Genomic DNA, 15,904 nt, shown 5'->3' on the forward strand with positions numbered 1-15,904 from the left:
CCATGAAAGCAGCAAAAAAATACTGCATTTTCTCAATTTTTATTACTATAGCAAATTCCCAATGAGAAAAACATTTCTATAGCAACCCTTAAACAGAGCCCTCAAAGCCCTTTAAATTAAAAATAATTTATTAATGCAAAGAAACTGGCAACACTGCTGATCTCAAGTTGTAGGCATCTTTGTTTAACCAAGAGCAACTCAGAAAACCAAGGTACATAATCCACTCCCCCAGAGCCTGAGCAAGGCTGTGTTGAGCACACTCATCCTGCTGCACTAATTACATTAATTAGCACAAGGAGGCTCCTCTCAGCTCTCCTCCACACAGGGGCAGCCTGGCAGTGACAGCCTGCCCACATTGTTTCATCTGGCCCACACCAAACATCCATTTCTGAGCAAGGAGGGGCCCATCCATTCCCAACCCTGGGAACAAGTGACAGTGCCATCAGTGGCTTCACTCCAATCCAGAAGACAGTGCTGACTTCCATGGGTTGCATCAATAAGGGGTTAGTAACTCCATATTATTCCATATTAGTAACTCCATATTACTTTTAGTTTCCTCCAGTGAGGAAGAATTTCTGCCCACCTCCAGATGATGCCTTAAGCTTTAGTTTTCATATTTTCAGATTCTGTGCTGCCCAGGGATGTAGTTCTGAGCCTCATACTAAGTGCCACTAAAATCTCTTCACAGAGCAGGGACACAAAACAAATCCTTTTCCTGCTGCACACCAAGGACAACTTTCAGCCCCAAAAGCACAAACAAGGGTGGCTGAAGGGAGGAACAAGAAGGATGGGACCTCACAACCTGCAGCTGGAATTGGACAATTCAACCCCAAGATGCAAACGGACCAAAACTTATCAAAGTGTGACACCTCGTGACTAGGTGGCTATTTTGTGACCAGTCGTCCAATTTTTGTGACCATTCTTGGTCCACCTTGGGTGTAGCCCTGGCCAGGCTCTTGTCCTGCCCAAGGTGTGTCCTAAAGGCCTTTCAATAAATATCTACTTTATTCTCTGCCTCTGTCCAGTCTCTGTTTCAGCTCAGCCTTCCAAGGCATCACAGACAGACTGAGCACTGCAAGGAGCCTTCTGCAGAGACGTGGATTTCTGAAGGGTGATGGGTTTGCCTGTGTACAATATTCGTGGATGGGATCTGGGATCACAACCAATCCTTGCCCCCCCCCCAGGCTTCTAAACAAACTTCCAAACCAGGATGCCTGACAGCCAGTGTTTTAACAAAATCCTGCAGCACTCAAGAAATAAATAGACTAACATTGCTCCTGCATTTCTGATTCTCCCTCAGGTTCACTACAAAGTAACTTGCAGCTCAATAAAGTTTTGACATGTTTTCATGTTATAAAAACAAAGACAAAAACTTACTTATTCACTTTTTACCTCATACATCCAAAATCAATAATTGCATCTATGGATCGATGACAAATTCAAAACTTTAATTTACATTGAGTACCATAACCTAATAAGGTGGCAACAACTGAATTTGTTGAAATTGATTTTTGTTTCTAACAGAAAATCTTCAGGCCCATAGCATAATAAGATGCAGTACACGGAGCAGTTAATTATCAGGGAGTATCACAAAAAGTTAAAATTAAATTTCTTTTTGAATATTGAAAGAAAATGCTGAGTCTCCAGGGCTGACACTTGAAAAAGAAACTTCTTGTACTTCTTCCACATGTTCAGTCACGTAACATTAATCAACCCTTTGTAACATAAATAAGTAAAATTAGTTCAGAGATGTGTATGTATAGAAGCCATAAATTAATGCTGACACGTTTTGAAAGGGTAGGGATTTTTGGTTTGTTTTTTTAACTACAGCAACATAATTTTAATAGTAAGTCCCTGAAGAGAAGTCCTGCTTTTTGTGGGGCAGACATGCCTGCCTTCAGGCACTCATTGGATGTACTCTAATACAAAACCAACACAGACCTTGCAGGCTGGCTCTGAGTGCCACATTAGCTATAGCTCAGTCTAAACTTTGATAGAGGCCTTTTAAGTTGAACATTATGCAACTCCTGGATGGGAAGACCTCCTCAAATCACTTCTCACATGGCAACTAACCAGCCAGGCAGGCAGTTTGTGTGTATGTTTGGAAAGGAATGGTTACTCTGAGGAGACAGCTGGACTACTGCTGCAGCCATATTGTTAGAGGGCAGAAATTAGCTGCCACACAGACTTCTTGTTTATCACAGCATGAAAAGGGCCCTGGTTTATTCCTCCTTACACCTCAGCCATCCTGACTCCAACCATTCACTGTCTGCCTGCAGCAACCTCCTGCTGTGGGTTTCCCTTGCAGCCTCTGACTACTGGTTATTGCCTGATAAACTCTGTTTATCAGGGATTGGTGTGCACACTGTGACTGCAGGCTTTTACCTGGCAGCAGGTTCCAACAACAGGTTTTAACTGCAGACCCTGTAGTCCAGCAGGTTTTAGACTGACCTCACAGCATTGATTCTCTCTCCCCTCAGGATCCTCCTTCTTCTTCTTCATGATCTTCTCATTCCCTCTTCCTAAAGGTTCTTCCCCCTTCATGATTCTCCCCTCACCAGCTCGGCTGCCCTCTTCCCTTTTATCACACTTATCTTTATTGGATACAGCTGTGACTCATCAGGGCCCAGGCTGTACTGGTAATTATCACAGCTGTTACCTATCAGGGACATTCTCACCTGTACTCCCTTCTATAGATTTCTGTCAACACAGAAATGAAGCAATTGCATAGAGCACCTCACCACTGGCCTTGTTCACAGTGAGTGGAGCTTCTCCATCTTCACATCTGCTCCTTTCAGATTCAACACCACCACCTGGGGTCTGAAGGAGTAATAAACAGGGAGCACTGCAGGGAGGAAAAGAGAGGAGCCAACAGTGCCTTCACAAGCTGTGCTCCACAGGAGGCACATGGACAGCTCCAGTGCCTTCCTAACTCCACTCACTCAGCAGCAAGTTACAGTGGCTTTACTCTCAATTTCCATTTGCTAGCAATAAAGAGATAGATCCAGCCATCAATCTCCAGTTAATTACACAGATTTTTCCCAGCCCAGCTCTCAGAGGCAATTTTTCCAGGATTCAGCCTTTTCTCTCCCCATTTCAAATGCTGGACAGGGAGTCTGCTGTGAGAGCAGGGCTTGCACAGGGCCTGGGCACCGTGCCAAGACACCCCATCTGTTAATTTGGACAGCTTTCCAAGGAACCTCCACATGAAAATATCCGTGATGTCAACTGACCCAGCAGGAATTGAAATAAGGCCTAGAAGCAAAAGCTTAGTCCCAACTAAGAGCACATCACACACCTGTGCATCTTCCTGCTCCTGACTCCAGCACCCTTCCATCCCAGCACCTGCCAGGATTTAAAGCAGGTTATAATAACAACCAAGTCACAGACCCCCCTGTGTACCAGAATGACCAGAAGACATCAGCTTCATATTAACTTTTATTTTCATGTATGTACAGCTTAAGAAACAAATCCCAGATTGAAAAAGTTCAGCAGTTATCTTGAACAACACAACACTGACATACCTTTGAGGCAGCAAATATTACTCCTATTAAGGCTCTCATGAAAGGATGGAGACCATGCAAATGCAATTAAAGAGTACATTACATTTCAAAATATGCAAACTAAGCTCAACTTTAAGTCTCTCAGAAAAAGAACATATCAAACATTAGAACAATGAGCCACGAACGCATTTACATACATGCTTGAAGCTGAGTGTGTGGACCAGATAAAATTCAGTAAAATGTAAAATTCAGTAAAATTCATGTAAAATTCAGTAAAACTGCCAACCTCTCTTTAGTCAGATCAGAACTACAGTTGGTGATCAATCCCTTCCAGCATCACAAGTGCCAATGAGTGCACCAAACTCATCATTTTGCATTCACATAAATGGGTATTGACTGCAAACTTCCACCTTTTTCCAACCTGTAATGCTTTGGCATTTATTTCTCATCACTGAAAGTACTTAATCCCCCTACTGAACACGGGCAGGAGGCATGCACAGAATGCCTGTAACATAGCAGCACACAGCAGGAACTGCACAACAAAGTTACTTCCATTGATGCCAAAATAATTTTTGCTTTTATATATCCTTCATATACCTACAAAGCTACAAATATATATGAAGAATATATACAATAGCAAAAATCAGTTTGGCATCACCATCAGGCACTTAGAGAGATTCTGATTAATTTCTGTATACTGTACTCCTTGCTCATCATCTCGAAGAGTGATAGCTGCTTTTTTCTTAAACCCTTACCAGCATTAGCACTAAATCAAACAAGCAACGCTAATCTACAAGAAAAAAAAAAAAACTTACTTAATATTTTAGTATAGTAACACCATTTGTGCAAACCAGCATCTAAATATGGTCTAATATCAACAAGAAGTTCATTTCTTCTGTGTCATTGTAACAAATTGAAATTAAATACAATGAAGGAGGTTAGCAGCAATATGTTAGTGATGACACCAGAAAAGTAACTCAAAAATAAAAGGACTAGTAAGTTGGAACTGATGAAAATGTAAAAAGGAAACCACCACAATTGCTGTGACTTCTCCCAGGATGTTACGTGCACTGCCTGATGAGTCAAAGGTGCTAGGTGACTTTCTTCAAGCCTGATGTTTATACAATCAAATTTTACTTGTCCACTGAAAAGGAACTAAATTAATTTTCGAAATGTTTTATCTTGCAGCATTTTTGGCAACTCTAAAATTGCCTAAAGGCCCAAACTTTTCAGAAGTTTTCTATCACATAACATCCAGTACTTACTAATTTCATACACACAGTATTCCTCGCCTAAGAAAATAACTGTTAAAAGTAGGAAGATTCTTTCATTTCTGTCACCTAATTTTGAGTCACAGCAGCATATAATTTAAGATACTGCTAGGCACACACTGTGTTGGTATCTGCAACTGCAAGAATGAAAAAGGGAAGAGAAAGATCCATTTTCCTTTAATCCTGACCAGCAGCTGTTAGCAATTTTCTTTAGTTATCGCAGTAGGACATGATGGATGGGAAGGCTCAATCTGCTAGGAGCTGGTTTATAACGTCCAAGTGCTCTCAAGGACTGTTGTTCAACAGCACATTCACTTTAACTAGGGACTACAGACTGCAAGAGGTAACAGATAGTTCCTGGGAGAATCTATCATTCCTCAGAGGAGCTGTCTGATCAAGGGATAAGATCTGAAAGAACAATTTCATGATCTTTTCTATACAGTTTGTGTATCACGTCATTGACACAAATGAACATTAACTCAAGTGGAAACTCAAACCAAGAAATCTGCATAAAACATGTTGAGATATTACCATTTTAAGACTTCCCATACACTTTGCAACACAGAGAAACTGGATACACAAAAACATGCAAGTCAAACAAAGCTAATCTACAATAAACAAAACCAGAATACACTTATTTCAAGACTTAAAACATTAAAATACTCATCCAATGCTAAATAAGAACAACAGAATAAGCTCTAGACCTAGCCATGTAATTCCATAAACATTTCAATTGGCTCTTTTAACTTGTTTTTATCATTTCAGGCCATAAAGTTAGTGAGTGACACATGAGTCAAAAAGCAAATGTAAATAAGGCATCTTCCTCTCTCTATTAATAGCAATGCTCCAGGGATCTGTGGTTATATATGCATGTATCTGCACAGCCTTTTTCCATAATTACATGGGATGTCCTCCTCCCAAGAATAAAGCAGGATGTTAACTGCTCCAATACCAGAACCACATTCTGAGGAGAACTGAGACGTTCTTTCCTGTCCCACCTGGGTTTGCACACTCATCTAAAAACATGCTCTGATTCCCATGACCAATCTCCTGCCTATAAGGAGCCCCATCATTATCAGATGTACCTCTCAACTCATCAGATGAAGTTCAACAGACAAATACTAAGTCTTACAAATATAAACCCAGCAAAATAATTAACATGGTCCCTGGACAAAAGCTACATTCCAAAACACAGTATCTAACCTTTTCAATTACCTTTTGAAATGCTCAACCAATCATCATACCCATTTTGCCCCAAACCTTTAACAGACACTACAAAAAAAGCTGGAAATTCCTCATCAAACTTAGAGATACTAATCCCAGAAAGCTTCAAAGACATACTAGTATATTTTAAATGACATAGAAGAATATGGGCAGAGCTCAAGAACTTTATTTTATAAAGTCCTATATTTTACAAACACAGAAGGTAGCCAATGCAAAGCACAAAATACAAAGAGTAAAGACGTTTCTTTATCATAAAACACCTCAAACCACTGAAGGAAGCAAACTGCACTAGAAGAAGTTTACAAGTAGTCTTCAAGGGAAGTACCATGTAAAGCACACTGCATTAATCTAGACCTGACATTATGAGGGCATGTCTCACTGTACTAAACACCAGATCAGAGACAGAACATGAAAGTAAAACATCAGATGTCACAGTCACTGTTCCACTGATCCAGGAAAGGCAGAGACTCCGAAGTGAGCAGGAACTGTGAACCTGCTTAATAAAGGCCATTCTTGCAAAGTCAAAAAAATCATACATCCAACACTTTCATCCCTTCATTAAAATAGAAATACTAAAAAGGAGCACTCCATAACATATCCCCATTGCTTCTGACTGACATGTTGAATAAAAGGGAAAAGAAGAACTTCAGCAGGGATAATTAGAGCAACGAAGATCTTTCCGCACAAGACAGCAGAGTTGAGGAGCCTACCAACCAGAAAGTGAATTATTTTGTTTGCTACTTCAACAACCAGAAGCTGTGAGCTGACTTCTTCCTTTCATGAGGCAAAGAAAAGTTTTCATCTAGAGGCCATTGTGAGAAACACCTCACCCTGTGTTTAAGGATGTATCCCAGCAGAAATCACTGAGAAAGAAAAACAGAAAGTACATATTTGCTGCGTTTCCTTCTGAACATTTCAGAGAAAATGTCCATTTAATTCAGAGAGCAAACAAGGATGTCAGTCTTATTAGATTTTGTTCTGTCATGCTCCTGATCCTGTCTGAGTACTCCTCTGAAAAAAATCTGACTGATGATGAAGGCACAATTATACAAACCTTAACATTCTCTCTAAATGCAGCTATGCAAAAAAGGGAGAGAGAGTAGGGAAAACAAAGGTGAAGTATATTTCTCTTCAAATAAGTCAGTTTATTTTCCAACAGCCATATAAATTTAAAATATGAAACAACAATAATACAGCTATAGAATCTAGGTTTTCTTTCAAAGCAGCAGCATATAAAACATATAAAAGCTAAAACCTCAGCACAAGCTTCAAAAAACCAAGGACTGAGTGAATTTTGCCAAAGACATGAAACTCACAAAATACAGTACACAAAAATACTGGAATGCATAAGATATAAAGCTACACATTTTAGATAAAGAAAGGTGTTGTAAAGGATACAAAATTTGCAAAATTAAAGCATGGGACTTGGGGAAGAGTACCATGAATACAAAGGAGTTGGCAATTAATACACATGGATGGAGTGAAGAAAGTGGCAGTTTAGTATTTAGCATTCAGTTTTCAGGTTCATGACTTCACTTTCTTAGCATCTTTTTTTCCAGAGTTCTCAGCAGCCAAATCTGCTTTTCTCTTCTGTGACTAAAGAGAAAAAATATGTATAAATTTAACAGGATGGTGGCATTATTAAAAAAAAAAAAAAAAAAATACATAACTGACTATTCAAAAGGGAATTGTATGACCCCAATGCATCCTAGATTTCAGTTCACCTTAGCAGGATACAACGAAAAGGCAAACATTAATCCCTGATGTAGACACTTAATTCTCTCTTCACTTTATATCCTTAAAATCATTACATTGTCTCAGTGGTGCAGGCACCACACGTACCATGAATTGGATAAAAAAGATCAGGATCTTCACTCACACACAATTCTGTTCTAAAAATGACAACCCTTCAAAATAGAAGAAGCACTTCCATTTCTTCTTCCAGCAACTACTATGCAAGGGAGGAAAAAAATCTAAGAAGAAATTGAGGCAACATGCAATGTACGTAAGTAGGCAGAAAGTAGGCAGTGCAACTTTCTAAAGAGAGTCTTCCACGGCTACTTAAACAAAAAACCTCTCAAAAAAAAAAAAAAAAAAAAAAAAAAAAAAAAAAAAAAAAAACCACAAAAGAAAGAAAGCCCCCAAATACTATACATTGGGAATACCTATCTAAGCAAATCTAGGAGAGCTGTGACTAGACAAATATTTCAGTTTAATCTCTCACCTCATGGTTTCTAACACAATCGGTGCCTACAATTATCTCTTACATTTTCTAAAGCAATATATAATTGAATTCTACCCCACTGGAAGTAAAGCAAGTGCTGCTAAACGTACTGCTGTAACTTTTGCTCCTCTTTTCTTCTTTTCAGCTCTTTCTTTTTCCTCAATTTCCATGTTCTCTTTTTCTATTAACGATATGAGAGTATTGCAGCGCCTCTGGAACTCCTAAGGAAAGAGAACACATCAAATTTTTAAGTAAATTATGCAACTTGCTTACATAAGTATGTTCAAATTCTTCCATTTCAAAGCACTTCCATTTTCCTAAAATATTCAGTAATTCTAATCACTAGCTGAGTTACTGTTATCTGTCTTTCCCTCAGTGTAACTTTTAGAAACAGGAAAGGATTTACTGTCCTCCCAACAAGGAGTTTTCAGGATTCCATCTTCCAACCTGACATCCCAAAGACTGATGTGATCTTTCATCTTGGTTAATGAAGCAAATTACAGCCTGCAAGCACAGGATGCCAGATTTTAGGAAAGAGGTCTTCAAATATATCTTTAAAGAAGAGATAAAAGGAAGCAAAGCTATCTCAAGCAATACTTTTTGTTGCAAACACATTAGGGTGGGTTTTTTTGTGAAAAGACACAGAAGAGCTGCAAATGGGCCAAAAAATCTATTCAATGTTAAATTGTGAATTCACTGTTGTATTTTTATTCAAACAGGACCCAAGAGACAGCAGGCCCTAAATGCTTTTAGCATCAAGACTTGCAAGCCATCTGAGAACCATCAGGACTAAATGTCACAAGGCTGTTTAGACATTAAAAAGTATTTCCGAAACAACTCAAAGTATCTGCATTGCAGTTACTGATGGTTGGTTTGCTTAATAGAACTCACTTGACTTGGACAGTTTCTTGTACCCCATTTGAAAGAGAAAGTCTCTTACAAAACACCTAACAGTGTCTATTTTTACTATAATTATTCAGTATATTCTATGTATTATTGAAAACATGATTCCATGGGCTTTTCTTTCCAGCTCAAAGCAGGAAGCTGAAGAAACTTTTCTAAGGATCCATTTTATTTCTGAAGAAAATAAAAAAGCACAAGAAATATGTCTCATCTCTGCTAAACTCAGAGAAGCCATTTCTGTAACACAGACTATCCCAGAATTACCTAGTAGCATGTACCTTAACCTACAATGGGTCCATTTGCAATGAAGTGAACAGGTGACCTTTTTGGCCAGAAATTAGTCTCTGTTTTCTCAGCATCTGTAAGCTGGGTGTTGCCTCAACCATCATGGACAATATCCTGTCACCTCTGTGCTTTCCTGATCCTGAACCTTCTCCAACAGGCAGGCATGTAACTCATCTTTGAGACATTCAAAGCCTCAAGCTTATCCACATTCTTTAAGTTCTACAGTTCCCACAGATTCCTCAACAAAGGGTCCTCCATGGCCTTGGGTAAAAACTGTGTAGTTCAGAATGGACACAGAGAATCCTACCACCACTTGAATTCTTTTTATATCACACACAGAGAAAAAAAATCCTCAGGACATTTTTCTTTACAGCTCCCTTCCAGAAATGTTCCAGTGTCATGCTTGTAGCTTCACCAACAGAGTACTGTAATAAGTCACTTTTATCACATCCCTGTAGCAATAACCCCACACCCTCCAGTGAAGGTTAAACCACAAATTAGTGCCATGTTTGTGCCCTGGTATGTAACAGCCCTTCTGGAGCTAAAATACTCTCACTTCGATCAATAAACTCCCTCCAATTCCATCCAAACAGCAACTTTTAGATAAAAAAGTAACAACTCCAAGTAAATTTCAAGCCATTGGGAGTTCAAGCCATCCCAATATATCTCACAACCCCAAATACACAACAAGAGAGAGCCTCTGTCCCAAAAACCTACAATCTACAGATGAACAGAGACTAAAAAAAGACCAAAATAAAATTATGATTGTCAATATGCCAGAAGTATTTACATAATTTAAATTTGTTTATATTGCACTCAGACTTGGGACTTGAGGTAGAGTGATGACAAGCTGCTTCATCATCATCATAATCTAGATTTTTTTCAAGCATATGAGAAATGGGATTGTGTTAAAACAACCAACTAATCAGAAAGGACTAAGAAATAACCTTGATCCACTTGTCTAAGGCACCCAGAAAAATCCTCCACTTTCCTGGGGACAAATGCTTGCATAAATACACACATTAATAAAGTGTTCAGGTGCATGGTTAGACTTTCCAGATGGACTTACTGTTCCAAAGCATCTGCTGGGGACAGACTCAAGAACAGTTTCCTCTGGAGAATCACAGGATCAGCTGACAGTGAGATGTGACATGCACACAGGTTTCTTCTACATCTACCATGAAAAAGAATCTGAGCAATAAATCCTGCACTAAGCTACTGATATTTCAATATGGATTGCTGCATTCCATTTTAGTACTACAAAAATACACTTATTTAAAATGCCTTGCACTTTCAGAGATGAGTTTTTTATTCTGTGTGGCCTGATACTTTTCTCTTTTGGATGGAAAGAGAGAAGATGTACTTTGTTCAGCCCCTCAGAGCTATAAAGACCTGGATTGCAATAAATAAGATGGGAGCACTGAAGCATTGCCTTTCTGCATGGCTGGAGGCAGAGATGCTGACTGGGGAGCAAAGGCAGTCTCAGCTCTGTCCACAGGCTTAGGTATTCCTGTATTTACTAAGGACTCATTTGTCTTGTGCTGGGGAGTGTTTGCAGAAAGCTAAAAGAGAAAATGCATAATTTATGACTTCAGAGAATGGATACATGTGTTTCACTACTGCCATGATATTTTACATTCTTCCTGCATGGACAGAAATTTAAAAAAACCAACAAAAAACACTACGAAACACCTGTGCTCAATTTAAAAAGCAAAAAAAAAATTACAATCTTAGGCACTCATGGTATCTTTAAGAACTTACATTTTGGATAAACCATTGGATTTTGAAATAATTAAATGAAGCAGGATTTGGTTTTCGAAGAGAAATCTTCGGGAGAACAAACAGAAATAATAAGATGGAAGATAAATTAGCTATTTATATGGAATTCAAGAGACATCTAGTGGTTAGAACACAAAGCTTTCTGAAAGAGCCTACTAAGCCCTTCTCAGAATTATGCTGCCCTTTTTATCTTGTTTCATGAGAGTTTAAATGATCACATCTGAATTCCAGCATTTTAGGAAGCCTTCTCCACTTTCACTGAACTTATTTACTCCTCTATAAATATTTGTATTTATACTTCATTCATTATTATTATCCTGTGATTTTCCAGCACATTTCTTTACAAAAAAAATCACTAAACTAGTACAAAATGGATCCCTAGAAATTAATACCTCCACAAATGTCAGGACATTAGAATATATCAGCTATATTACTAAACCATACAGAGCATGGTAATTTAGAATAGTTCATAAAATTAAACACACACTGAAAGTGAAAGATGGTTTTAAGTTTGTGTTTCCATAATATTCTTTCTCAACCATGGAGTAAAAGAAAAACTAAAATTATTAATGGATAGAATGTTAAAAGAAAACCTAAGCTAAAAGAGTCAGTATATTCCCAGTGTCTCAGTTTAAGCATTAAGACACCACAGAACATATTTCTACACTTGAGCAAATGATTTCTATCCCCTTAAAAAAAAGATACTGAACATAAGGATCTGCAAGACTTAAATTGAATATTTAACTCTACCCCTGACAACTATATATCAACTAATATTAAATGCTGAGCTACATTTTTAATTTCTAGTACCATTTCTATGATTTATTCAAATGAATTCCTGCATAGACAATTTAAAAGAAACTTCTTAATGTACTAAATATTGCAGGATTCTCTCTTTATGGACCTAATTTTAAAATCCAGTATTTCTTCAGACAGACATTTTAGTAAGAAACACTTGTAATTCTTTTTAATTAAGGGCTAACTCCTGTCCTAACCAGAAACACTTCAATTGCTAGAATATCAAGTAAAAAGTGTATTGCATATTCTAAGCAGTACTGGGAAAAGCAAATATACCCACCTGTTCAAATACACATTTTAAATATTTTATCTTATGCTTTATTTATCCTTAGTACAGCACCCAGAACTCTGAAAGAACATTCTTTCAGATAAACAAATCCTGAGGTCAGGGAATGAAGACACACAAGTAGAAAGAACTGTGCAAAAATTTTGGGGCAGATCCAACAGCTTTTTATCATTGAAAGAGTCCCACTTTTCTGATGTTGGTACCTACAAACCTTAATATCTGCAACCACCAAGGCTTCTGTTAGTGTTATCAATTCCTCCTTAATGACTAAATTAAAAATGATTGGTTCTGCTATAAAATTCCAAGTACTAGTCCACTGGCTATTAACCTTATATTATATTCTCTAAATGCAAACAAAATTTTCAGTAAAGTATACCTAAAGAAATTTAAGCACTTGCATTGGATAATCCACACATTCACAACTACAAAGTGGATTTTAAACCTGTTGCTTCAATGATTAATTCCTGTGTGAATCACTGACTTTCCTCATGCTGTTGGAAATCAAATACTGTATCAGAAAAGCTGCTTCCTTCTCCAAATATATTATTCAGATGTTTCCCATCTTTAATATTATCCAACAACTCTAAAAAAGTGGTATTTTAAGAGACACTGTTTGGTAAAACACTCAGTTTGCAATATAAGTAACAAGGATATTTGTAAGTCTAGTCTACCTCTGCATTAATCCCTTTGGGTAACTTGGGACTTCAGTTTGGCAGGTTTTCTAATCTGTTTGTTTCAGTTGTACTGTGTTTTTTCTGTACTAAGGCAAAAGGTTACTTTAAGAAAAGACAGAAATGAAAATAAAACTCAAAGTTATTCCTTCAGCATTTGCCTCCTAAACAAAGTTTGAGGTGGTGCTAAAAAAAAAACCAAAAAAAATAAGATAATACATCACACGGAGATGTGATGCCCTAGTCCCTGTGAGTGGTACCCACCATAGCAGTTCTGGATTTGATAAACCAGCTGTATTGTGTTTTTTCTGTACTAAGGCAAGAGGTTACTTTAAAAGAAATAGAAATGAAAATAAAACCCAAAGTTACTCTCTGGAACCCTAGAGGCTGAAAATTTCAGCCAATTTAACCCTAACCCTAACCTCGGCCGAGATAAAGCAAGCAGAACTGTAACATTACTCTTTCAGCATTTTTTTTTTCCTAAACAAATTTTATGTGGTGGTGGTAACAAAAAAAGACCAAGATACCCCCCTTGTGGTGTCCCAGTCCCTGTGAGTTGTACCCACCATGGCAGTCTTGGATTTGATGAACCAGCTGTATTGTGTTTTTTCTGCATTAAGGCAAAAGGTTACTTTAAAAAAAATAGAGATTAAAATAAAACCTAAAGTTACTCTTTCAGCATTTTTTTCCCCAAACCAATTTTACATGGTGGTGCTAACAAAAAAGAACAAGACACCCCCCATGTGGTGCCCCAGTCCCTGTGAGAGGTACCCACCATGGCAGTCCTGGATTTGATGAACCAGTCAAACCTGAACTGAGGCGCGTTGCGCACGCACTGCCTCAGCTCCTCGTACACATTCTCCTTGTCAAAGCCCATCTTGTGCAACATGCAGATCAAAAACCTGTCCTCCTCTTCTGTGTAGTTCTTCCCTTTGTTTGTTCCATACTGAATACGCAGCTGATGAAAAGGTGCTTTGTACCTTGCAATCTGAACATAAAAAAATAAGGAGTAATAAACGTATGATGCTACATCAAGGAATTGTTACATGATACTGGGTATCACTGCTAGATGCTGTACTACCTATGCTTCATGAAAAGACAGAACTCTCATCCCCAATTACTCCTTCTCTGAAGGAATTTTTTGAAAAAGTCAGCTACAGAAAACAAAAAACCTGGAATAATTACTTTGGCATCAAGGGCTTTCTTGATACTGATCCTCCGTTGAATTCTTGCCTCTCCTCGTTCAATTTGAGCCATAATCCTCTCAATGTCCTGCAGTTCATTGCAACGCTCCCAGAAAACAGCTAAAAACACAAAACAAAATTGTTGAATATAATCTTTTCCTCTACTCTTATGACTTTACTGTTAAGATACTCTGGCAAAAAAAAAAAATATTTAGCTTGCGGTTCCATTAAATCTTGAACAGTGAGCTAATGCTCTCCAGCTCACTATGCCAGCCAAAAATTAGGCTTGTACTGACTCTTTATTCAGTATCTTTAAAAGTTAACTGTAAGTAAAGGCTGAGTAAAAATCCTAACAAAATTTACATGCAACATAATTAATTGTTAAATAAATTCAACACTTTGAAGGGAACTCTTGTGGAGCTCTTCCTTTTTAACTACAGGAAGAATGTTGCAAAGTTGATTTTATGAGGGTGTTTAGTAAAATTACATCCAAGGCTGAAAGAGGAAGAAATCTCAAAAGCACTGTATAAATACAAAAGATAAAGACACAGTGTACCAGGTAAAATAGAGATACAGCATGAAGAATCATGTTGGCACTATAAGGGAAATTCACGATTTCATAACTCCATGTTGTCAGTGAGAATTAATAATGTCAAATTCTACATCTTGACCAAGGAGGGCTAAAGGCAGCTGGAGGTGTTAGTTATATGCTGCAAAATCAAGCTTTTTAATAGAATTTAGTCTTCTGAAAAAAAAAAAAAGTTGCATACTTTAATAAAAAAAATTCTTAAATGCTTCCAAATTCTCTATCTTGTAATTTTGAAAGAACACATAGCAAAAATCTGGTAATAGGAAATAAATACAGTTCAAAATATCACAAACCTGAGTACTCAATGACCTCCTCGGGTGACTTTCCTTCCACCTCACGAGCAATATTGTCTATATCATCACGACCATACTTCTCATTAGCTTTAATAAACTGGTTAAAATCTCTTTTATTCCAGTTTGTAAAACCCTGTAAGCAACAAGAGATCAAGAAGGTATTATCAAGTCAAATGGAAGCACTTTCCAAAATTTTGATTAATTTTTTTACCACTTGCTCCTCTGCAACATCCCATAATTACAGTGGCTAATGGTCTTTCAGGATTTCCATAAACTTGAGTTATCCAGGGCTTATTACTGAATCATTAGAAGTCTAAAGAGTTATTTTTGGGCATGACTCCACATGCATTATTAAGAGCTTTTTATCCTTTCTTTTTAAGGTTTTTGTGATATTTCTCCAAAGAAACAAGCTGTGACAGTCATCCTTCTGCAGACACAAGCTGCGCACTTCAGAGCAGTGCAAGGTGCAGCAATGCAAGTGTCAGCACAAGTTCTCACAGCACTGCAAGTATCTAAAGCAAGAGCTCCTACTTCAGACATTTTACAAACCTGGAAGCAGACAAACAGCTGGATGAAAGTGTAAGTATGTCAAGAAAAGATCTCTAAAGTCTAAAAAGATGCAGTCAAATGGAAACTCTAAAGCACTGTCAAACAGAATTTGTTATGTACCAAAGAAATCAATCCAAAACTAAACAAGCACAAAAACATCATCCAAGAAAGAGACATTACAATTTAAAGACAGTGAAAGCAGAAAATAGCAAGAACAAAAAAAGCAATCACATGCCTGGGCAATAATCTGTAGTGCATTGAGTTTCTTTCATCACAGAAGTGTATTTACAAGGAATTGTGTCAGTTCTCCAGCTGAATAAGCTCACTCCACAATTAGCATGTTCA

At 37.7% G+C, this 15,904-nt stretch overlaps 1 protein-coding gene across 1 annotated transcript in view; it reads right to left on the reverse strand.

Annotated features, from left to right (window-relative positions):
- Window positions 1–3,420: 3,420 nt before the first annotated feature.
- Window positions 3,421–15,904, reverse strand: part of LOC310917856 (putative global transcription activator SNF2L1) — a gene marked incomplete at its 5' end in the record, with an annotated part of 29,094 nt that continues 16,610 nt past the window's right edge. The window contains 5 exons of the mRNA XM_083876451.1: window positions 3,421–7,594; window positions 8,333–8,443; window positions 13,720–13,932; window positions 14,130–14,248; window positions 15,011–15,143. Of these exons, the coding sequence (XP_083732577.1) occupies window positions 7,523–7,594; window positions 8,333–8,443; window positions 13,720–13,932; window positions 14,130–14,248; window positions 15,011–15,143 (648 nt within the window). The 3' untranslated portion in view covers window positions 3,421–7,522. The remainder of the gene's footprint in view (window positions 7,595–8,332; window positions 8,444–13,719; window positions 13,933–14,129; window positions 14,249–15,010; window positions 15,144–15,904) is intronic.

Source organism: Zosterops lateralis (genome assembly GCF_965231275.1).
Source record: "Zosterops lateralis genome assembly, chromosome: 21".
In the NCBI taxonomy this organism is placed as follows: Eukaryota; Metazoa; Chordata; class Aves; order Passeriformes; family Zosteropidae; genus Zosterops; species Zosterops lateralis.